Source organism: Eulemur rufifrons, chromosome 19 (genome assembly GCF_041146395.1).
Source record: "Eulemur rufifrons isolate Redbay chromosome 19, OSU_ERuf_1, whole genome shotgun sequence".
Lineage (NCBI taxonomy): Eukaryota > Metazoa > Chordata > Mammalia > Primates > Lemuridae > Eulemur > Eulemur rufifrons.
The window spans coordinates 59,650,052-59,674,169 of NC_091001.1; the positions used below are offsets into that span (position 1 = coordinate 59,650,052).

Sequence of the window (24,118 nt, forward strand, 5' to 3'; positions counted from 1 at the left end):
TGATATATAGGGCAGAAACCATACTTTCATTATTTAAATTAAAAATTTGAAAATAAACACAGGAAGGTAATTTGAAAGTTAAAAAAGGAAACAATAAATAAAACTAAAGAGAGTTAAAGAGTACAAAGATGAAAAGTCCAATAAAGATTAAAAATAAACTTCTAATAAGACTAATAGAGGAAAAAAAAAGAAGGAAAATTCAAACACATAGCATTAAAAATAAGAAAAAAGAAAACACCACAGGTAGAGAGAATTTTTTTAATTATAAAAGTTTGCTCTGCACAACACTATGTAAATAAATTAGACCTCAATGTAATGGATGCTTTTCTCGGAAAATATAAATTATTGAAATTGACTAGAATAAAAGTAACAAACTAAAAATAAAAATGATCACAGGAGAAACTGAAGTTTTTAAAGAGCTATTAGTATAGCCACTCAAAAAGGGCACACAGCCCACATGGTTTTACGGGTGAATTATTTCAAACCCTCAAAAGACTATATTCTTATGTTATATAAACCATTCCAGATGTTAGAGAAGACTTTAAATCTTTACAATTAATTTTACAGACCCAGCACAACCCAGATTCTAAAACCAAAGAAATTATAAGCAGACATACCAATGGATGACAACAGAAAGTCAAAAAACAGGCCCAAGAACACATTTAGGAATTTAGTTGGTGATAATGTTGGTATTTCAAGATATCAGGAAAAGATTATTCAAAATACAGTGTTGGTATCAACAAAGAACAAATTTGAAAAAAGTAATGCTCTATCCCTGCCTTATTGACTAAGGAAAAGATTAACAGATTTGGCTACATAGAAATTTTAAATTTCTATAGGTCAAAAACTATTAATTGGAAAATAAAACTGATAAGAATTATTTGCCACATATATGACAAGGGAAAAGTTAATATCCATATATATACAGAACCCTTACAAAACAATGAGAAAAAGACAAACTTACCATCAGAAATAAGGACCAAGAACATAAACGGAGGATTTGTAACAGAATAAATATAATTATACAAACATATTTTATATAAATATAAAATATTTATTAAAGTATTTGAAATTTACATTGATCAACTTCACCAGCTATCAATGAAATGAAAATTAAGGCAACAATGAAATACCATTTTCACCTATCAAATTAACAAAGTTCTTTTTTAATATTATTCTTTTACCCTGAGTTGGTGCGGGTGCAGCAAAACAAGCTTATGGGATTGATTAGAGTATAATATAGTCCAGCCCCTTTTTTTCTTTGTTTTCCTTTTTTTTTTTCATCCTAGAGTCCAAAGGCAAGTTCAGCCTTTTTGAAGGGCAATATTGATATATACTAAAAGCCTTAAAAATGTTGAAATTCTTTAACACAGCAATTCAACTTTCAGGTATTTATCCAAAAGGAAACTCATGAATTGTATAAAAATTCAGCTACAAAAATATTCATTGCAAAGTTAGTTGTTTATAATGTAGAAAAATTAGAAAATACCTAAATATTCAACATTTACTAATGGATTAATATAATCCATTAATGTGGATTATATTAATAGTATATTCACACAATGGAATATGTGTGTTCATTTAAAATTGTGTTTAGAAGAACATTTAATCATGAAAAGACACCTACATTGTATTACCAAGTGACACAAAAACAATTTTCAAAACAGTTTGTTTTTAATGTGTGTGTGTATATCTCCAAGGATGTGTGTACACACATATACATACAAGTACATGTATATATACAGACAGACAGACAGAAAAGTTCCCAGAATGCTAACAGTTCTTGTCTGAAGGGGTGGGCTTATGAGTAAATTTTATATTCTTCTTTCAGATTACTTCTTTATTTAAAATTTTATTTATCATTTACTATAAATGATAATGGATTACTTTTTAATAGACCAGTGAAAGCTATTCCAATAGCTTTGAAACTGCTAGAGCTCAGGTGGCCAGCGTGGAACCTGGTGGCTGGCACAGCCGCCGGCCAGTGTGTTATCTGCGAGAGTGAATTGTCTTCCTCCCCCCAGTCCGTGGTGCCTCCCGCCACCCGCGTGTGGAGAAGCCTAAATGTCTGCAAGCCATCTCTCTCACTGGCCGGAGCCCTTCTCTGTGGAAAATGGGCAAAAAGGCCTTATAATCATCCCTTTTCTGCAAACTTGCAAAACGAGAGGTGTAAGCCAGGTAGAGACGGGACGGGGAGAGCACAGGGGCCAGAGGGTGGAACACAGGCGGAACGTACCTTCTATTTCTCGTCCAGGGGCGGAGATTTTCGACATACTCAGGTAGGTGGTGGCCACGATGTCATTGTGAGTAAGGCGATCCCTAGAGCAAAGGAGCAGAGAGGGCCTGAACGCAGAGGGGGACACAGGCCACAGCCCACCCAGGAAGGAAGTGGCCTCGGTTACACATCATGGGGGGGTCCCAGTCCTCACTTTGGTATGTTACTGGTGCCTGAGAGCACCAGGGAAGAAGAAACTGTGCAGAAAGCTCGCTCCAGACTCCCCTAGAGGGAACTAGTGCATCCCGCCAACCATCAGCACCCCATCAGCCAACCAACCCCGGGCCTCCAGCCTGCGTCTCTGCAGGCACACCTGGGTCTCTGCAGGCACACCTTGAACTAGGTAGGCACACCTGGGTCTCTGCAGGCACACCTGGAACTACGCAGGCCCACCTGCCAGAGGCAGGGAGGCAGGGCCAGGGAGCAGGAGACTCCTCAGGGAGCCAGATTCCCAGACCCATGAGGAGCTGAGGAGGCTCCACAGAGCTAAAGAAATATCCAGATGGATGAGAAAACCAGGTAACCAGGAAGAAACTATTCTCCAAGGCCACGGTCTTTTCAAGTAGCCCATGCTAATGCACAATTTCTTTTTGTATCTAACTTTGTATGTGACGAAACACTTTTAACCTTTATCTCTCAGGAGCCTCACAACAGCCTTGAGAAGGAAGTACTTTTATTTTATTAATGAGGAAACTGAGGCTGGGAGCCATGAAGGTACTTGCCCAAGGTCAGCCCCAGAGGGAGGGGCAAAGCCCAGACTGAAGCCCTAGTGTGCTGACTCCTGGCCCAGTGCCTGTCCCGTGGCACACACTATACGGAGACTGTCCTGCCTCCCAGGAGGAGGCTTCTCTCCTCCCCAGCCAGTGTAGGGGCGGATGGGTGGAAGCTCAAGGAGACTACCATTGGCCACCAAAGTCCTGTGCAGCCCTCCCTCTGAACCCCACACCTGCTCCTTGATAATAGTAATAGCTAAATGTATTAAGCACCTACTAAAGCCAAGCACTGTGCTAAAACCACCAAGTGATTTAACTCATTAATACGTGTGTCAGCTCGACCCAATTTCAGATGAAGAAACTGAGGTTTAAAAGGTGAAATGATTTGCCAAGATGGCAAAGCTGGGGTTTGAGGCCAGATATACTGACGTGGAAACCAGAGCTTTGGTTGCCGCAACTCGCTGCTTCCTTGGCAGGCTGCACCTGGGGTTCTCACCATAGCAACTTTGACCCCCAGGGAACATTTGGCGACCTCTGAAAACATCTTCTGTGAGGGGGGCTGGGGGTTCAGGAAGCTTCTGCGCTGTACTTTCCTTCTTCCTCCCAGTGCCCTTGAGGCCCCTCTCCCTGCTGTGAGTACCTTAGCCCCAGGCATCTCCAAAGATGACACATCCCAGCCCCATTGTGAAAGACACACCTGGGCGCCTGATCTTATCCTGTTAAACCCTAACCCCATGAGATACCCCATCTCTGTGCTCCGTTCCCTCCTCCTTGTATTTCCCAGGGGGGTAACTAAGCTTTGATCCTGAAGTTTTCTTCAGAACTGGGGCTGCATTAGGGAGAATGAATTGTTAGCACAGATCTTTGTCATTTTTCCTGGTGAGTAATGTTAAGAAGAACTGGAAAGTAAAAATTTCCTGAATATTTTACAATGATATCAACACGATAAGCAGCAATAGTTGATGGCATTTTTAAATTGTCTTCGTGACTAATCCCTAGAAAAAAGTCAGCACTTGAAGAGGAATTGGATTTCTGACCCCTGGCCTTATCTGAATCCGGGAAAAGAGGGAAAGAGAATGGGAGGAGAGAGGTTTTGTTTTTTAAGGAGGTGGAGTGTGATCTGGGATTTTTTTGTTTTTTAATGAAAAATGAATTTTTAAAGATTTGAATGGAAACTTAAAGAGGAAAGGCCATATGGACCATATCATATTTCCAGGACTCAGGTAATAACAGGTATCTACAGGCTGGACATGGCGGCTCACACCTGTAACCCTAGCACTTTGGGAGGTTGAGGTGGGAAGATTGCTTGAGCCCAGGAGTTTGAGGTTGCAGTGAGCTGTGATTGGGCCACTGCACTCTAGCCTAGGGCAACAGAGTAAGACTTTGTCTCAAAAAAAAAAAAAAAAACAAAGTGTATCTGCATTTTCTGGGAAGAAAGCGCTCTTCTTGATAGGAACTTGCAGCAGCAGAATGCTTTCTGGCCAAGAGTTGGGTTTTGGGGCTTGGGGTTGCTTTTGGAAAATACAGCAAGTCTGAAAATAGACTCACAATAAAAATGCCACTTCAACCCAAACCAGAGATGCAACCACTAGATTCTGTAATGTGTTTGGATTGTACAGTATGCTGATGCCTTTGACACAGCTCACCTGGATGTGGGCCAGGCTCATCCACAACACAGGAGACCCACACCCACACGCACCCACATGCATAAACACGCACAGACACACACCGCCAGCTGCCCACAGTCAGTGCAACACATACACTTTCCGAGCTGACCCTGGGACGTAAAGCCCATGTCTCCTCCAAACCGCTTCCCCACGGCACATACCCGTGGTCGCGGCCCTCCTGGCTGCTCCCTTCCTCTCTCTCATTCTCACAAGCTGTTTTCTTTCGGCCCGGGGAACTGGCACACAGCGTAGTGGCTCTGTGGCCCAGGGGTTTTTCCCTGGTCTTTCATTATCCTCCCGGTCGGGAGTGCCATGGGCATGAGACCAAAGGAGAACACTCTGGAGAACCACATAGCCAAGACCTTTAGGGGCAAAGAAAGGACAATTCTCCCTTTTTGGAAAGCCTGGTGCCCTGTGATCACACGTGTGGACCCCCTCACGCGTGAGAGAGATCCCCTCAACGCAGCAGCAGGCAGCATGGCCCAGTGGTTTGGAGCACGGGCTTTGGAAGCAGCAGGCTTAAGTTTAAGCCCGGCCTCAGCTGCTTTGCAGCTGTCACCTCAGACAGGTCACTCAATCTTCCCCAGTCTACCTCCTCATCTGTGAACTGTGAACTACGCCGTAGAACTGAGTTGAGGGCAGATGGGATGATGCAAGTCAAGTGCTTGCTGGGCATGGGGTTTGGCATCCAAGTGTTAGATACTATTATTTTTCTAAGCTGCCCATGGGCTATTGTCCTCACCTGCTGCACACCTGCAGTGGTGTGCCCTGCTCAGGCAACCTGGCCCGCTTCCCCAGCCTGGGGACCCTTCCTTTTATGCTCCCAACCCAGAGGGGCATTGTGGCCCATCCTCCCAGAAGCTCTGCTCTTTCTCACCCCCCTTGCCCAGGATTCTGAGCCTTTCCTCACTGGGATGCCCTCGCCATGGACTTCTCAAAACCTCACCCCTCCTGCCAGGCCATGGCCCACCCCACCTCCTCCAGGAAGCCTTCCCTCTCTACCCGCCCCTGCAGCCCCGCCTATCTCCCTTCAGGGCAGATGTCCTGCTCCCAGCCAGCGGGGCTGTGCGTAAGCTTCCCGGGAACTGCCCACATCCTCTCTTTCTCTGGCTCCCACTGGCCCCTCAGGTCAGCCCTCTCTAAAGACTCCCAAGCTCAGGACTCACCAGTCTATGACACGAATCCTCATTTTTTCACACATGGAGGGAAACTGAGGAGAGAAGAGGTGTGTTGGGAGTAGAGTCCTTTTAAAGACAGCCACAGCCCGTCCTCCAGGCAGAAGCCAGGATGCAGGCAGGATGCTGCGGAGTCAGGGAGCCCTGTACCTCCCAAGGCCCAGAGCCTCCGGGGGCCTCCATGGGTGGGCCGGAGGGAGGGTGGGGCTCACCATGGCAGGCAGCGTGACGTTCTGGTTCCACTGAGGGTTGGCTGTCTTCTCCAAGATCTTGCTGCAGAGCTGGAAGACACAGGACAGGTGGATCGAGCTCCATGGGGATGTGGGACTCCCTCAGGGACCACCGCACCAGCAGCGGCCATTCTCTGCCACGCTGGCTGCCCTCAGGCTGAGTGTCAGACCCTGGGGTCTTGGGGCCTGGTGCGGTGGGCTCAGACACAGGGAGTCTTTGCAGAGACAAAGCTTAATAGAAGGTCAGACCCAGAGCCAGGGAGCGGGTGGGGGTGGGTGGGTTGTCTGAATGCCACAGCCCTTCTTACCCTAAACTCACACCTCGGATGTGCCCTCCCACCTCCATTGTGGCCGTGACCCTCAATGTGGGGGCCCTGAGTCCAGTCCAGACAGGCTTTCCCAGAGGTGCCCCCTTTGCCCATCAGCCCAGACCTCCTGCCGCTTCGGAAGTGAGCCCTAGAAGGTCAGAGATGGGGGCGGGGGCCTGGAGGCCATGCATGGGCATCTGAGAGTGAAGGAAAATTCAGTGATGATACCAACCCTACAAGCCACCGTCTGCCTCACACCAGCCCTGCCCTAAAGACTGGGCTTTTCACAAACAAGAAATCTCGCAGGAGTGGAAACTAGATCTAAGCCAGCAGCTCATGGGCCAGCTCTGCCCTCGGAGCCCATGGGGCGCACCAGGCCCCTTAGCCAGCCCCAGGGCAGCCTGTGCCCACGCATGGGGACAGTAGGTAAAGACTCAGTTTCAGATACATAGATCCTAGTAGGTCTACGTGTTCTACACATAAAAATAATGAGCTGCTTTTTCAGAGCATTTACTGCAAGCCCTACACAGTGGCGAGTATTTTATGTGCATTATCTCATTTAATGAGCATCTGACTTAGATCAGAGACTTCAGGGCCCCAGGGAAAGGATTTTGTCTCCATTCCTCATCCACTCTGCACCAGCCCCTGTCCCCACCTTCCCCCATACCTGTAAAAAGAGCCCAGACAAAGGCCACACAGGGCTGGGGGCAGGGTTGGGGGGGCAAGATTTGGCCTTGTGTTAGCCAAGAGAGGAGTAAGGAAAGAGGGGAGATGAACAATCCAATGGGACAATGAGCAAAGAGGGGAAGAGACAGTTCACAGGATTAGACACACACAGGGTTGTGAAGCATATAAAAAGATGCTTAATCTCACTCATGATAAAAGAAACGCAAAACTAATGAGACACCATTTCTCATCCATCAGATTCATAAAATCTCCAAGTCTGACCGACCACTATTGGCAAGGCTATGGAAAAACTGCATGCTCATATTTTGCTAGTGGGAAAACAAAATAGTTTGACCCCTACAGAGAACAAGTGGCCACTATCTATTACAATTTCAAATGCATATTCCCATTGATCTATCAGTGCTACCTCTAGACACTTATCCTACAGAAATACTCACACATGTGTGGAATGACAATGTGTGAAGTTATTCACTGCAGCATGGCTCAAACTAATAAGGATTTGGAAAAGCCCATTTGTCCACCAAGAGAGGACAGGTTAAGTAAGTTATGGCCCATCCACACGATGGAGTACTATGCAGCTCTAAAAAAGAATGAGGATCACTTCATGTACTGATATGAAAAAATCTCCAAATTATATTATTAAGTGGAAAAATCAAACTACAGATCAGTGAGTATAATGTGCAACAATGTCTGTTAAAAGGGTAAAAGAGGCCAAATGCGGTGGCTCATGCCTGTATCCCAGCACTTTGAGAGTCCAAGGCAGGAAGATCACTTGAGCCCAAGGGTTTGAGACCAGCCCAGGCAACATAGCAAGACTCCGTCTCTACAAAAAAAGAGAAAAATTGGCCACGCGTGGTGATGTGTGCCTGTAGTCCAAGCTACATGGGAGGATGAGGCGGGAGGATCGCTTGACCCAGGAGTTTGGGGTTACAATGAGTTATGATCACACCACCCCACTCTACTTTGGGCAACAGAGTAAGACCTTGTCTCTAAAAAAAAAATAACAATAATAAATAAAAGGATAAAAGATAAGAATCTATTATCATAGTTGCTTGCATATGCATAATAAAACCAGAATGATATAAAAGAAACTGCAGTGGTTTCCTTTGAAAAGAAGAAATTGAGTGGATCAGTTGTTGGATGGAATACAGGAGGGAGACTTTTCATGACAGATTAATTGCTAGATGACAGACAGAATAAATGCATACAGTATATGGAATAACTGTATTACCTAATTCAAAAATCAGATAAATGAAATTTTAACATAAAAGCAAAAGAAAGGACTCTAATGAGACACAGCTGAGAGGCCCTGTCAACATTGTGCCCCAGCTCCCTGGAACAAGAAGGCACAGGGTGTCCCCACCCACGCAGTGCCCATGGGGCCTGCGTCAGCCTCTGCCCCAGGGGTCTGAGGCCCCCTCCACAGCAAGTCCCTCAACCTGGTGCCCTCAGGGGCTCCCTGTGACAGAGCCACAGCCATGTGGGTGTGGGGGCTTGGACAACAGCCGGTCCAACTGACACACCCCAGGCCAGCACACCGCTGTGCCCAGAGGTGCCCGCCAGCCTCCCCCTCCTATCCCACCCTGCACACACTCGCCTGGGCAGCACCGCGCTTCCTCTTCCTCCTCCTCCTCCTCTTAGCTCTTTTTGTTCCCTTCACCTTTTTTCTTTTTCTTCCTTCACTTTCTGATGGACTGTTATTCGTAGGAAATTTCTGGAGGACTATTTGACCAACTCTATCAAATACTTAAAAATAAGCCCTCTGACCTAGCAACTCTCATTCTAGAAACTTCCCTATGGAAAAGCAATCAGAGTGTGGACAAAGATTCCTGTATGCTGATGTCTGCCACAAGGTTGTTTATAAAAGAGGAAAATTAGAACTTTACAGATAGCCAAGAATAGGTTAAATGTTATGATATATTCATCTACTGGAATATTACACAGCCATCAAAAAGTTCACTTCCAGGACTATTTAATAACCTGAGAAAATATTAGACAATAAAAGCAGCTTACCAGACTGCCTATTTGATTCTCATTATTCATGGCAATTGTGGTCTATAACGTCACCATGAACAGTGAATTAGTAGATGATGAGTCATTACCCCTTTCGGAAATGTAGGGTTAGGTTCCTGCCAGCCTCTGTCACAACATTTTTGTCAACTGATGGATACATAACCTTGCTGTATGTGTGCTTCTGTTGAAGGACACCTTATTTAACATATATATTGTTGACTCATTAACATTGAACTCATGGCCAACAGCAAAATGACTCATGCCTGAGTGAAACTCACCTAACACACGTACTCCCCACAGGTGCCTCACGGCCTTCTTGAGCCTAAGAACGCCAGACAGCGCTTCAGCACCATGTCCAGGGGCCATTTTAAACAGCAAAATCACCAACAAAAGGTATAATAATGCGAACAAGGCGGCATTACATAGACAAGAAAAGGACACATTTATAATATGAGAGCTGAAACAGGGAGGCAGAGTGTCCCCTTGTTGGACCTCGGCAAGCAGCATGCACACTGAGCAACACAAAATTTTCGAAGCTCTGCACACGTCCACAAATGCCCACAAAAATGCCCTGAGTGTTGATTTTGGGATTACAAATTAATTTTAGTGAGCAGGCAAATTGGCGAATACAGAATCCATGAATAATGAAAGTCAACTGTAATCGGAGTCTAGTTTTTCTAGGGTGGGAAGTGGGAGAGGGGCGGGGAGGGGTAGTGAGATTCAAAGAGAGAAAACATACTAGAAGGAAATGCACACAATGTTAACTTAATGGTCCTGATCCCTGTAATGGTGTGGAGTACAGAATATGGTGCAGGGTTTTTTGTTTTCCTTTTCTCTGATTTTTTTCAAATTTTTTTTACAACTAATGGGTTTGATTCGTGAACTCAGAAAATTGAAGTTGTTTTAAAACCTCCTGCCCTGCCCTACAAGTATCCCCTCTTTCCTTTTCCAATACTATGAAGTGCATGGTTACATGGGCACACACACACACACACACACACACACACACACACACACACAAACACTCCTATCCCCTTAGTAACGTGGCCAAATGAGGTATGGTTCACATCTTGGATAGCAGTGCCACCAAGTGTTCCTAAGAGGAAATGCAAGGATGGCCAGGCTGGGGTGTGTGGACACACAGAGGACAAAACCTCAGGGCTCTTCAGATGAGGATGTAATGAGAAAAAGTGACACACACGCAGACTAAGAGAGAGGGACAGGCAGGATGATACAGGCAGTAAGGCAGCAGAGAGTGAAGAAAGGCCACGAGGAGGTGGCTCAGGGCAGAGAGAAGAGGATGCAAAGGCCTGGGGACCCCCAGAGGAGGCTGACCATATGAAGCTTTCAAGAGGGAGGGTTTCAGCTTCCCCCTTCGATATAAGCTCATTCTTCAACTTCCCCCATCTCCTTCTAGAGAGGATGAGAGGTGTAACATCTTGCTTGAGCCAGGCTGTCAAACCACTCTATCTAGTCCCTTGCCTTGGCCACATCCCTCACTGCCCCTAGACATTCACACCTTCCTACAGAAATCCCCAAGGCCAGCCAAGGGTATCTCAGAACAGAAGAGCTAGGAGATCAAAGGTTCTGGCAAGGACCCAGGAGCAGCCAGGAGCCCCAGAGCTCTGAGCCTTAGCTCCAACGAAAGCAATGAATTTGAAGGCAAGTTGGTCTTGGTTCCAGCCACCATCAAAGCAGCTTTCCATGTTGGAAATGAGGAATAAAAATCTCAGGACATGACTTCATGACCGATCTGTCAAGGGGGAAAATTGATCCTAGTCCTTGGAGCAAGTGTCCCACAAAACTGTCCAGCCACACCTTCCTGTTTCCTTCCTACCTCCAAGCACCCTGTGCCAGCCCTTCCTGAGGTCAGGTACGGGGCATCAGACCTGGACCCCAAGCCCAAACCAAAACCTGCACTCAGGTAAGAATCTGCAATGAGCATTTACACCTGAGTGTGAGTTTAAAATCTGCATTACTTCCCCATATACATTTTCGTTGAGACCCTGTGCTAGACTCTGGGGAGGGAGGCACCAGCTCAAAGGGCTCCCGATGGCCAGCTTCAGGAAATTCATGCAATCAGACACAATAATGGCTGATTTTAACACATTGAATTAATAAGGATTATTGAGGTTCATAGTAATCACGCAAAGGGGCAGGAGGAACAAGGCTCTTCTTAGCAGGAAAATGCCAACTCCTAAAGAGAGAAGTCGTGATAAAAATCACCACTCTGCAGCCCCAGGTAAATGACTTATCAAGGTCAGTGGATGCCCAGACCGCTAGGTAACAGGTTGCTGAGAAACAGGATATCCGCACAATGCCAAGATATCGCCCACAGATTACTTGCTAATTAAGAAGCGGGAACATTTATTTTCGCAAGGGAGAGGTCCAGGGACACCACCTCAGCCAAGTGTTCAGACGATCATCACCCTTGATAGGACAACCCAGCATCATTTCTTCCCGCCGTGATGCAATAGGACATACAGAACATGGCCTAGGATGAGCTCTTGCCAAAATACTTAATCTGAGCCTACCTAAGTCTCTAGACTGTAACTTCCAGTTTACAGGAAACACAGGAGCCAGAAAAATAAGTTAAACACCAGAAACAAACAATCAAACAAATCCAGAACTTGGACAAATGGCTCAGACTCTTCAAAAATTCAATGCCAAGAGGTGAGAAAAATGGTAGGGAGGAGACTATTGTGTGGCCTGGGAAGAGATGTCAGTTGCTGTGGCCGCAGCAGGAAGGGATGGGCCCCGGGGACGTGTTCGAAGTCAAGAGCTAGAGGTGGCATGTTTGATGTGGAGAGATAAGAAAGAGAAGGATCAAGGCAGGCCCCCATTTCTGCCTTTGTTGGGGGTCCCTGGTTAAGACAGAGGCTCCTGGACATGGGGCAGAGAAAGTGACCCCTATGAATAACTCAGAGGGGTGGCAGGTGGAGCTGTTTAGAGACATGGAGAGTTCTGGGGTTGGAGGGGGTGGTCAGAGCTAAAGAGAGCTGGGAGTCCTCCGCAGAGAGGTGATGGCCGACACCTAGGAGCACCAGGGGAGAGCCAGGGGGTGGGGGGCAAACACAAATGCTGGGGGGCGCCAGCCTTTATGGACAGAGGGGCTGGGACAGAAACTAACAGGGACTGGAGTGACAGCTCAGCCTCTGGGCAGAGAGGTGGGCTGCAAGGGTGAGGGGAATGTACAAGTGATCCCTAGGGCACCCAACAGGGTGGTCTTTCTCTGCCCGACTCCTGCTACAACTTTTTAAAAATAATCATAATTTTATCACACATATATTTTTTAAAAGTTTCCCTATCTTCATGCCTTCACATCAGGTTTTCATGCTATTGTTTCATTTTTCCCCAAATATTCCTCTACCTATACACTGTCCGACATCCTCTCTGGGTCCATCCATGTCTATGCGTCTGTCCGTCCACGCTCGTGTGCGGGGCAGCCCCAGAGAGCTGGGTCTGGGGGGGAGTCTCGACGCACATTGCAGGACCGGCCCCTCTGGGTGCGTGCGCCTCATGGGGGCGCCTCTGTCCTGCTCTTGCCCAGCACCATCTACGGGGGCGCCCAGAAGTCCCCCTCCCACAAGAAGCCCCCTACGCCCTTGCTCCTTACCATTTTCCCCGCAAAGCTGACCTCCACAAAGGGGTCCACCAAGTTCTTCTTGTTGCTGTCAAAGCCAAAGATCTGCTTCACATTGTCCATCACAGCATCGTCCACTGGGGAGAGGGGACGCCAGTCACTGCCTGCCTGCTGTCCCACCCCAAAACCCCAACTCCCTCCCTCTCTGTCTCCAGGTAGTCCTCATACGGGGACCCAGCCCGGGGACTCCCAAGAGGGAGGACTGTCTCAGAGTAGCAGCTCCTGAGGGCACTGGGCCGCTTCGTCACCACCCCAAGACAGCTCATCCTCTGTCCCCTCTGCTCTCAAAGCTTTCGGAACAGATCTGCCAACTGACTGACTGCTTGACTGATTAGAAATTGATACTGCTAACGGCAGCAAATAATCCAGAAAAGAACTGGAAAATGCGATAGTAATATCCCATTACTGGTGCCTGGTGACACTTTCCTTTTTGGCCATTAGCACAGTGATTTACCTAAAGTTAACCAATATGTCAATTCTGGTTTTTAAAAAGATAAAATAAGAAGAGTTTTTAATCTATGTTGCCCCAAACCAATTATTTTACTGAATTAGCCAGATTATTTACACCAATAGATAGATGATAGATTGGTAGATCTGTGTATATGTATATACATGTATATGTACATACATGTACATACAGCATATGTTATGTTTATATGCACATGAATGAGCAGAGGGGCATTATATGTTAGCTAACGCCTGCATGAATACAATAGGCAGCAACAATTAGCAGATATCTACATTCTGTTTATACACCTGTTTTTGTTTTTACTTATATTTAAACAGCATTGTAGAGAATTCAACACAAAGTTCTCTCACCCTAAGAAAAGCAAACGTTAGTATTTCCCCATGCCCCTTTGCAGCTCATCAGCCTCACTTTCTACATAATTACAACACTAAATGTGTTTAAGCCTGTGTTCTAATGCCCATTACTCATTTCAAGGCTTTCCCCATGATTTTGGTCCAAATAAGCTTGTACAGAACGAACCCCATTTATTTGCTGAGGTCAGTAATCAAAGCAGAAACCCTCAAACAATTAGCTTCATGGAACACTTGTAACCAGGGCCCAAGTTGCAAACGCTCTCGCTGACTCTGCTGTGGACAGTGCTGGCTTGCTTATGCTAATCTACACTCTAAAATAGTGTCTGGCAGCTGGGCCACACAAGAACCACCAGGGGAGCCTTTAAACTCCACCCATTCATGAGCTGTACCCCAAGCAGAGTCAGTCAGATATGCTGGAAGAGGACCCAGGCATCAGGACTGTCTAAAGCTGCCCGGGTGATTCTAATGTCAGCCCAGGCTGACACCCACAGCTCTAGAATAGTCAGTATAATTCCCTTAGCATTTACTACCCACAGGGTGGGTCCAATACCAGGCCAGCCATTGTGAGAAACCAGACAGTGGCCACACCGGCCTTCCTGGGAGGAAGTGGAGATGGCCACAAGTAGGGTGACCCACTGTCCCAGTTTGCTGGGGACTGAGAAGCTTCCTGGAACATGGTACTTTCAGTGTAAAACTAAGACAGTCCCAGGAAAACAGGGATGGTGGGTCACTTGGTGGACCAGCGTTCTTCATCTGTGGGGACAATGGCCCCAGGTGTCCTTCAGGCAAACCTTCCAGCCTTAAAGCAACTGTCCCCAGAACAGGTCTGCTGACCTGCAGGCCAGGGCTTCCTCGCAGAGGGAAGGAAAATCAATGAGAGCCAGCCCTGAAAGCAGAACAGAGTCCAGATGGTGCCGACTCCCCAGTGAGAACCAAGAAAATGGGCCCACAGGCAGACCAGGCACGAGGGACGCTGGGATGCAGCCCGGGGGCAGCTGTTACTCTCAGGATTTCTTGCATCTCTGTAACTCCACCAGCATCTATTACTTTTCGTTGCATTCGATTGCTTTTGTTAAGTACTGAAGAAAACCCTTTGGAAACCTAGGGAGGGTCTGAAGCATCCCCCCAGACAGAGGGGAGGGAGAGCTGGGCTGGCAGGGGCAGGAAGCCACATGGGAGGCTCTGGCAGGGGCTAAGAGGGTCTCTCCTTCCCCCAGAGAGCTGACCCTGGCCCCCCACAGCTGCCCCCACTGCGGCCTCCTGCAGGCCTCTGCGGCAAGGGGGTGGGGGTGGGGGTGCCACACTCACTCTGGGGCAAGTCCTCAGCCCTGAAGACCTTCAGGCAGAAGTGGGCTCCTCGCAGGGCCACGCCTGTGGGCCTGAGCAGGTTGCCTTCGATGTCCTCCTTGTCTTCAGAGGGGTCTTTTTTCTCCAGCTACAAAGCAAGCCAAGTGTGATTCCTTCGTGCACTCTTGAGCACAATGTTTTCCCTTCCCTCTCTAAGAGCGCGAATGTTGCGTTCTGAAGTAGGGCAGATCTTGCTCTGCCACTTACAACTGCAGGATCACAGGCAAGCTCCTTAACCTGAGACTCGGCTTCCTCACGGGTACAGTGGAGACCATGACACTCACCTCCCAGCACTGTGGGAGCATCATCTTCAATGACCATGTAAACGCGTGCGGCACACGGCAGGCTTTCAACAAACCCTGGTTTACTTCCCGCTCCCCCCAGTTGCAAAATAGTGCAGTAGGGACTGAGGTCTAAGCTGACATCTGTTCATTCACTCAGCATGCATTTACCGAGCACCTGCTGTATACAAGAACTGCACTAGGCAAGAGGGGAGATAAAAGAGATCATATTTTCTATATTGTCTCCATCATCAAAAACCTGACTCTCAGTGATGGAGACAGTCATATAAAACTAACTAGACCAACAAAGGGCTGGGTGGTGGCCCAAAGGAAAGACCGATACATTTCCCCAGAGGCCAAGGCAGGCTTCATGGAGGAAGTGGCATCTGAACTGGGTCTTGAGGAACAAATTGGCTTTTGGGAGGCAAAGAGAGAAGAGGCATTCCAGCAGGGGAAAGGCAGGGAAGGATGGAAGAGCATTCTTGAAAGGGTCTCATCATCTGGTGTGGCCACAGCATGGGGTCTTTGGAGGTGCAAAATGGGGATGGGACTGGGAAATTAGGCTGGGGCCAAATTGTCAAGGGCCTGAACGTCATGCTATGGATTTGGGACTTTATCCTAAAAGCAGTGGAAAGTCACTGATGTTTTTGAAGAGGAGACACATGATTCTCCTTGGGTTTAAAGATGACCCGGTGGTGAGGTGGGGATAGCTGGAGAGGCATGAGATAAGAGGTAGCGCAGAGGACACTTGGGAAAAAGTGATAGCAACTGCTAGCTGTTCCCCAAATCCATTCTCTTCTGTTTCCTTTAGTTAAAGAACCTCCAATTTTTAGCTGGGTAGCACTAAGATGGACTTTATTTCCCAGGCTCCTTGGCCATGTGACTAAGTTCCAGTCAATGGGACTTGAGTATAAATGTGCACAATTTCTGGGTCATGCTGTTGAAGGAAGACGTGTGGCCTCCATTGCCCTTTTTTCCCATTCCACAGGCTGGAATACAGATGTGATGATGGGAACTGGAGCAACCATGTTGGGCCACGAGATGCCACATGATAAAGACTGTGGAGCAAAGACCAGAAGCCTAGGGCTCTGGTCACTGCAGAAGCAGTGTGCCAACTCTGGACCACCCACCCAGGCATTTATGAGAGAGAGTCATATGTCTCCCTTAACTCCTGTTAAATTTGAGGTATCTTTGTTACACCGGCTGAACTTATATCTTAATTCACACAGAGACCCAGGTGAGAGATGATGAGAGCCTGACCTTGGACTCTGGTCTTGGGTTGGGAAAGAGGAGAAGTACATTGACGTTTTCATGCCAACAAGACTGGCCAACTGCTTGCATGGGGACTGAGGGATGAAGAATGAAATTCTGACCTCTGGCTTGGGGGACTAAGTGGATGACAATGCCATTTCCTGAGACGTCACTGAATACAGGATGGAAGCAGGTATGGGGTGTGAGCAGCCAACGATACTGGGTTTTCCCAGGGGAGCTCCAGGAGCTCACACCACTCACCACACTGTGCGCAAGGACCACCGTCCCTGGGGGCCCACCAAGCCTGGAACACCTGCTCACCTTTCCTTGGTGATCTCAGCCCCCACTCCACAATCTGCCCATTTGACCCCTAACTCCCCCATAAAATATCAACACCATGTCGACGCCCACGCCGACAACCCATTCACCAACACAGTTCCTTGTCCTCCAGCGGCAGCTGACCTCCCTCCTCTTTAGCTGCCATCTCAAACGGCCAGCCTCTCGGAACCAATGCTCCAGCAAAAGCTTGATTCTGAAACCCCTTCTCTAAAGAGTCTTCCAACCCATCCACCTTCTCCAACACTCACCTCCACGCACAGAGCTGGCACACAGCAGGTGCTCAGTAAGTGTGCGTTCCCTCATCCTTCCCTATTCTTCCTGCTCCTCGTCAGCCCTCCCTGTCCTCCCCACCCTCCCTGCACGGTGCCATCAGCCATGATCAGGGCACCCTGCCACCTCAGCCCCCGCCTTCACCACCCCTGGCCCGCCCACACCAACACCCCCCAGCCACCTGCCTCTCTCTGCCTCTCAGCCACAGAGGATCATGAGCGGCCCCACGACAGTCTCCAACCCAGAGTGAGCGCTCCTGTGTCTGCCCAGAAACCCTTTTATTTAAATCTTGCCCTTCATTTCTCTCTCACAATAGTAATTCCAAGCCTTTTCTCCTCTTCTCAAACATACAAAGGTGCTGATACCTCCCCAACCCTGAACACTGTTCTCATTCTTACCACCTGTAAAGAGGATAATGGTATATCCTCGGGCAATCAAATTTAGGTTGCAATATAACATATATGTAGGATGATCTCACTTTTGCTAAAAGAAAAATACACGTGTATATCCTTCTGGAAGGATATGCAATTAGATATTAACAATGGCTGTCTCTGAATGGTAGAATTATGAATGATTCATCCAACAAGCCATGCTTTTGGGTAAAGAAAAAAAAAGAAAAAAAGAATTATGAATGATTCATTTTCTTTTATTTCAGCATATTATGGGGGTACAAATGTTTAGGTTACATATATTGCTTTTGTCCCACCTGAGTCGGAGCTTCAAGCGTGTCCATCCCCCAGACAGTGTGCACCGCACCCATTAGGTATAAATATACCCATCCCCCTGCCCGCTCCCGCACCTGCCTGACACCCGATGAATGTTACTACTATGTGTGCATTTTTTATTTATACTTTTCTACATGTTCTACATTTCTCATAATTATCATGTATTCTTTTAAATCAGAAAAAAGTAAAGTTTTTGCTTTTTGTTTGGTGTCTACACCTCGAAGTTCTACATGAGGCACTGTGAGGGGGACCCAGGCAAAGGTACTCACCGGAGCCTCGTCCCCGGGCCCCAGCACACAAAGGCTCGCTTTCAGGTAGCCTCTGGCCCCGGCAGAGAAATCGTCAGGGTCTGAGAGCAGCAGCCACTTCCTGAGATAGGCATGCCCTAGAAGAGACAATACATGGGTGGTCCCAGAACTGGAAGACCCAGGTCTGCGACCACATCCAGGTGCCCAGTATGGCCCACATAGAGTGAGATAAAGGACTCATCCACCAGGACGTGGGGGCAGAACTCACATTCTAGAATCAAAAGGTACACAGAAACCCCTATAAGAGGCTGCCAAAGCCAAACTCAAGGTCATTTTCCTCCTTCTCAAGATGTGATCAGAGAGGAAACGGGGGTGAAGGGAAAGCCTGAACTCATCACCCAATGACCTGTCCCTGTCTGAGGTGACCGCGTCTCCAACAAGCCCTGCTGGTGGCTTCCAGATTTACCATGCCTGAATGGGCCAACTGAGACACAGTAGCGAGTGTGATCTTCCTGATGGCCCATTCTTCTTGGACGATAAATACCTGCCTCCTCTTCCAAGAGCAAAACCCTCCTCTAATACCCCCAGGGAGGAAGAGTGAGGGTCCCAAATGGGTGTCCCCAGTCAGCCTCCGAAACCAAAATGCAAGGATCTGGCCAAAGTGGGGAGCACTCACGAGGCTCTCTGTAGATGGTGCCCACGTCCATCTGCAATCACAGAGACGAAACACGAATCAAACTCTTGCCACTGAAGAGTTCAATAGAACATGGTGCATTATACAATTCCATTAAAAATCATGTTTTTGAAGAATATAGGGAAACATTCATCATTCAATACTACATGGAAAGAAAGCAGAATACATTTGATCCCAGTTTGGCAAAGTACGCTTATGTACAGAAAAAATTGAAGAAAGGGAATACAACGAAATGGTAACTGTGCTGTCTCTGGGTGGTTGTTATTTTATTTTTTATTCCTTCCTGTATTTTATAATTTTCTATTAAAAAATCATAGATTATCAGGATGTTGATAGTGGGAAAGGCTGCAGAAGGCAGGTGGGCAGGGAGTATCTGGGAACTCTCTGCACATTCCACTAAATTTTTGCTGTGAACCTAAAACTGCCCTAAAAAATAGTCTATCATAGATTACTTTCACAATGTAATATAATTAATATAATTATGTGATATAATATTTTAATATAATTAGAAAAAATAACATAATTTTTTAATTTAACCCTTGAGTTTTCAGAACAAGAATGTACAGATTAGAAACTCAAAACATAGTTAAGATTTCATTTGTTACAGAATAACTCAGGCTCAAGCCATTCCTTTAAAAAGAAAAAAAAGTTTCTCCAGGAAAACAGACTTAGTTTTTCATCTTGTGACTAATTCCCAGAGAAAGAGGACATTATTTATCTGGACAGCAGGGTTAAAATAAGCCTGTGCTCGAGGATATGGGTACTTTGAGATAGGAGTCTGCCAACCTCTGCATTTGCCTACAAATTAATAAATTTCTCTTTCCTTCTCCTGGAAAAAAAAATAAGCCTGTGCTCTTTCTTTCCTTTGGATAAATCCTTGAAGAGTCTAAAATTAGAAAATCAATAAGAATTATATTAAATTATATTAAAACCCCATTCAGGGCTCCTCTGCATAATGACAAGGAACTTTATGCAATCTGTTAAATGCATCCTATGAGCTGAACTGTACAGTCAGGTCACTTCTAGACTGCCCAGGAGAAACGAGCAGTCTGAGGCAGGCCCCCCTCCATCTCCCCCAACAATCCCCCTAGCCCCAGGGGTCCACCTGAACCCTGTTCCCAGCCCAGAGCGCAGGTGAGGTCAGGGCAGAGAGCACCGGATTTAGAGGGCTGCCTAAGCCCACGGACCTTCCCAGGTTAGGGACAAATACAAATTAAAAATAAAGGGCTTAATTCTGCCTGTTGGAAATAAGGGAAGAGATTTCCCTCCCTTCTTTTTGTCAAAACGTTTACCTTAGAAACTTGTAAATATAAGTACTTTCTCTGTCTCTTTGAAATGTATCTTTTTAGAAACTAAATAAGCCTTTTGTCAGCTTTATGATTCACAATGTCTTTCCCAGGGACCCCCCTCCCCGGCCCTCTCTTAGAAATGTAAATAGCAAGAGAGATGGCACCGCTGTCTCCCAGTTTCTCTGGAAGGAAAGAGCCTAACTTCAGTGGGCGCCTCGCTCCAAGTTGTAACACTACTTCCTGCAAGAAAGATAGGAGTTTGATTTTTATTTTTTCCTCTGTCTGAGGTAAATGAGCAAACACAGGTGGGCAAATGGATCTGAGGTGAATCTAGGATGAACTGTGTGACCAGTGGTGCTGCGAGCCCCCTCATTGGAGGACTAGTTACATCTCGAGAACATGTACAGTGTGGAGTGGGCTGCACCCGCCGGCTGTGTTGGTGTGTGAGGTTGCTCTGCCTTTGCCATCTCTTAGCGGATTGCCTGTGATGTGCGTCACACTCTGCTGTGATACATCTTCAATGACGAAAGTGTTTCCTTTCTCTTCTACCTCTGCAGAGAGGCTTTCTGAGTTGGGAGGAGATTTTGTGGAGAGGAACTGGGTTTTTTTGGTGTTTTTTTTTGAAATTATATTTTCCCAGCACAGACCGAGACATACAGGGTCTCTGGAGTGCCAGCCCCTGCCCAGGATCCACAGAGCCTCCACTAACACGGAGAGGTGAGAACTGCCTGCTTACAAACAGGTGAACAATTACCCGGAACTCCCCCAGCAGAGCGTCCGTCCTGAGGGAACGGGAGTCTACCACCTGCAGGGAAAGAGCAGTGAAAACTCAGGATTACAAGTGAAAGTGCGGCCCAGACGGGGCAATCTCATAGCTCTTCCCTCCCAAATAAAAACAGCCAACGCTGAACACTCAGTTTCAGAGATCGTTCTAAACAATGCTCACTAGACCCCCATGAGTAGGTACTATCATTATCCCCATTTTATGGATAAATAGATTACAGGACTCGCACAGAACCACAGTCTAGCTCCAGAGCCCACACTTGCAGCCACTAGACTATACGCCTTTCCAGGGGCAGGTGGAGAGCTGAGACCCGGAGAAAGAAAATCTTAGCCAGAAGCAGGCACATGGACAAACCAACTAAGATGAAAACAAAAATATGCACTGCAACAAGTAGCTTGAGGATCCCGGGGGATGCTGAGCTGTGGGGTCTCCCCTGGCCGCTGCCTCCTGGCTGAGCCGCTGTAGGCACCACTGTGACCAGCGAAGCTTGAGCCTGAGTTGCTCCGTGTCATCCACGGGCCAGACTTTAACACCTCCCTGTCTCTCTCACACTCACGTGCACACCGACAGGCATACACGCACACGCACACTGTCATGCGCACATGTACACCTGCACAACATGCACACATACACATGTACACACTGACATGTCTGTATGAACACACAGCCCGGAGAACACTTTGATTGGGGAGGCGTACCGTGATAAAGATGGGCTCATCAAACAGCTCGGCGGGAGAGTCAAACAAGTTGAAGAAAAGCGTCTGTTGGTCCAGAGCACAAGAGAGACTCATCAGCGCCTGCCGGCCCGCAGGCCGGGGGATGGGCCCCCACCGACAAGCCTTCAGGCCTGGGAGTTTAGTCCCCACAGAAAACGTGGCTTGAGCTCAGCTCTGGGGATCCAACCAGTTCTGGGGTGTTCCGTCCCTGACCTCACAGAGATTGTCATCTCAGGGATGGGTGGTGGCCAGCCCTATAGGATGACAGGGATGTGGAGCAGCAGGAGCCCCAGGCGGGAACAAGAGCTAGAACCCTTTCCCCAATCCCTCGGATAACGTACTCAGGACCCGGCAGATCTCGCCACCCAAAGCTAGTGCCATATGTAGAAACTCTGGACTGAATCGCCAGGTGCCCGGCTTTGAGCTCCCAGCTGGGCAGGGCCACCAAGGTTCTGGCCCTAATGCCCGGCATCTCCCACCTCATTGAAGAGTGGGTTGTTTCCTTTCTGGATCCGCGTCCGCTTGGTGTGTCCAGCAGCGGTAACCTTGACCACGGGCTTGATGTTCACCCCTGGCAGCTGGCGCCCCTCAATCACCTGGACCCTGATCTGAAAGCCAAGAGGGGCATGAGCAGGAGGAAGGGGGAAGGAAGGGGCCACCCACCATCTGCCCAAGGGTCAGAAGTCTCAGGGACCATCTCACTGCTGGCCTCTTGGGAAGAGTATTAAAAAGGGAATGAGAAAGAGCATTATATGAACAATTATATTTTCCCACCAAGGTCCCTTGCATCTACAAAATCCATAGTTCCACAAAAGAGCTGCCAGGTTTCCCTGAGTAAGCTACCCGAATTAAGCCCCAGGGGTGGGCAGATATAGTCCCCAGTTCATTTCATTCAGACAATGCCCCATGGAGACCCCACTGATACTGACATTTTTAAGTGGCTTGAACATTCTTTACTGACAATTCTCTCAGAGGTTGAACTTCCAAAGTGAAATGACCCCATAAATAGCCTTATTTATTTATTTATTTATTTTAGAGACGAGGTCTCACTCTGTTGCCCAGGCTGCAGTGCAGTGGCTTGATCATAGCTCCTGCAGCCTTGTGAACTCCTGAGCTCAAGGGATCCTCCTGCTCCCTCCTGCCTCCCAAAGTGCTGGGATTACAGGTGTGAGCCATGGCACCCAGCTCATTTATAAGATGCAATACTTTCTTACATTCTAATAAATAAATTAAGAATTTTTGCCATTGACCTCTAAGTGAATGAAGATTTCAAGAATATCTATGCTTCCAAATATTAGGCAAAATATTTTAAAATGTGAAATTTAAAAATATTAAAACAATTTTCATGGAAAAAATAAGATGTTTACTGCTTCTACTTTAGAATCAACTGTTATTTATTGACCAATTATTTTAAAAAATAAGATACTATGGAAGGATATATTATTATTAACAATGGGATGGTAAATGAGTGATTTTTATTCTCTTCACTTTGCTGTATTTTCAAACATTCTACAATAGACATATATGACTTTTGTAAAGAGAAAAAAGGCAAGAAGAACATGTCTTGGGAATAATAGTATGGAAGCTAGAATTTTGTCTCTTGGAAAAAACACAGTGATTATAGCTAGGACTTTTGCTTAAATTACCATGATTTAGAACTGAAATATATTTTTATGATTGATTCGTTACACCTAATAGGGATTTAAGTTTCCTGTTTTTAACTTTAAAAGTAGTTCTAAAGACTTAAATATCATTAAGTGTGAATACACCAAAATGGAAAACTCTTTTGAAAAGAAAAGGTGAAGGCAAATAAAATGGGATGGATTTTTGGATAAAAATGTGTCAAAGGGTTAATACTAATAGTTTTTATTCTGTGAAGAGCTTGAACAAATTCAAATCTCACATGACTTTCAGGAAAATCCATGGCTGTAGGTAGGGGGGCAGACACAGGGAGAAGCAGGTGCTAGACAGAGCTCCTGGATCTAGGGATCTTATTAAGGTGCAGATTCTGGCCTGGCGCGGTGGCTCACGCCTGTAATCCTAGCCCAGGCAGGAGGATCGCTTGAGCTCAGGAGTTCTTGACCAGCCTCATCAAGAGCAAGACTCCATCTCTACCAAAAACAGAAAGAAATTAGCCAGGCAACTAAAAATAGAAAAAATTAGCCAGGCGTGGTGGCGGGCACCTGCAGTCCCAGCTACAGGGAAGGCTGAGGCAGAAGGATCACTTGAGCCCAGGAGTCTGAGGTTGCTGTGAGCTGAGCTGACAACCACGGCACTGTAGCCTGGGCACTAAAGCGAGACTCTGTTTCAAAAAAAATAAATACATAAATAAGATGCAGACTCTGATTTGGCAGGTCCGGGGTGGGGCCTGGAGCTTCTGCATGTCTAATGAGTACCCAGGTGATATCGATGCTGCCGGACACAGACCACACTTTGAATAGCAAGGAGCTTGCCAATTAGATAAATTCTGGTTAGGAAACAGGTAAGAGATGAGATGCATGTAAAGAGATGCAAAGATATGCTGAATCTCTGCAGTGCCTTTTTTTTTTTTTTAACCACAAAACCATGGGGCTGGGCAGAGGCTTGTTCTGAGGACCTAAGAAGTGAACTCCCTATTCAATATCTGTGCAGGGCCCAGAAA

The 24,118-nt window shown here is 46.9% G+C and overlaps 1 protein-coding gene across 14 annotated transcripts in view; it reads right to left on the minus strand.

The window, feature by feature from the left end:
* The window catches only part of DYSF (dysferlin), a 206,107-nt gene that overhangs the window by 129,676 nt on the left and 52,313 nt on the right, over window positions 1–24,118 (minus strand). For all 14 annotated transcript variants that reach the window (XM_069494675.1, XM_069494670.1, XM_069494673.1 and 11 more), the window contains 10 exons: window positions 21,957–22,085; window positions 21,460–21,522; window positions 20,732–20,782; window positions 18,671–18,701; window positions 18,016–18,131; window positions 14,842–14,968; window positions 12,685–12,788; window positions 6,043–6,111; window positions 5,822–5,865; window positions 2,237–2,319 (listed from right to left, as the gene is read on the minus strand). In XM_069494675.1, coding sequence (XP_069350776.1) covers window positions 2,237–2,319; window positions 5,822–5,865; window positions 6,043–6,111; window positions 12,685–12,788; window positions 14,842–14,968; window positions 18,016–18,131; window positions 18,671–18,701; window positions 20,732–20,782; window positions 21,460–21,522; window positions 21,957–22,085 — 817 coding nt within the window. The remainder of the gene's footprint in view (window positions 1–2,236; window positions 2,320–5,821; window positions 5,866–6,042; window positions 6,112–12,684; window positions 12,789–14,841; window positions 14,969–18,015; window positions 18,132–18,670; window positions 18,702–20,731; window positions 20,783–21,459; window positions 21,523–21,956; window positions 22,086–24,118) is intronic.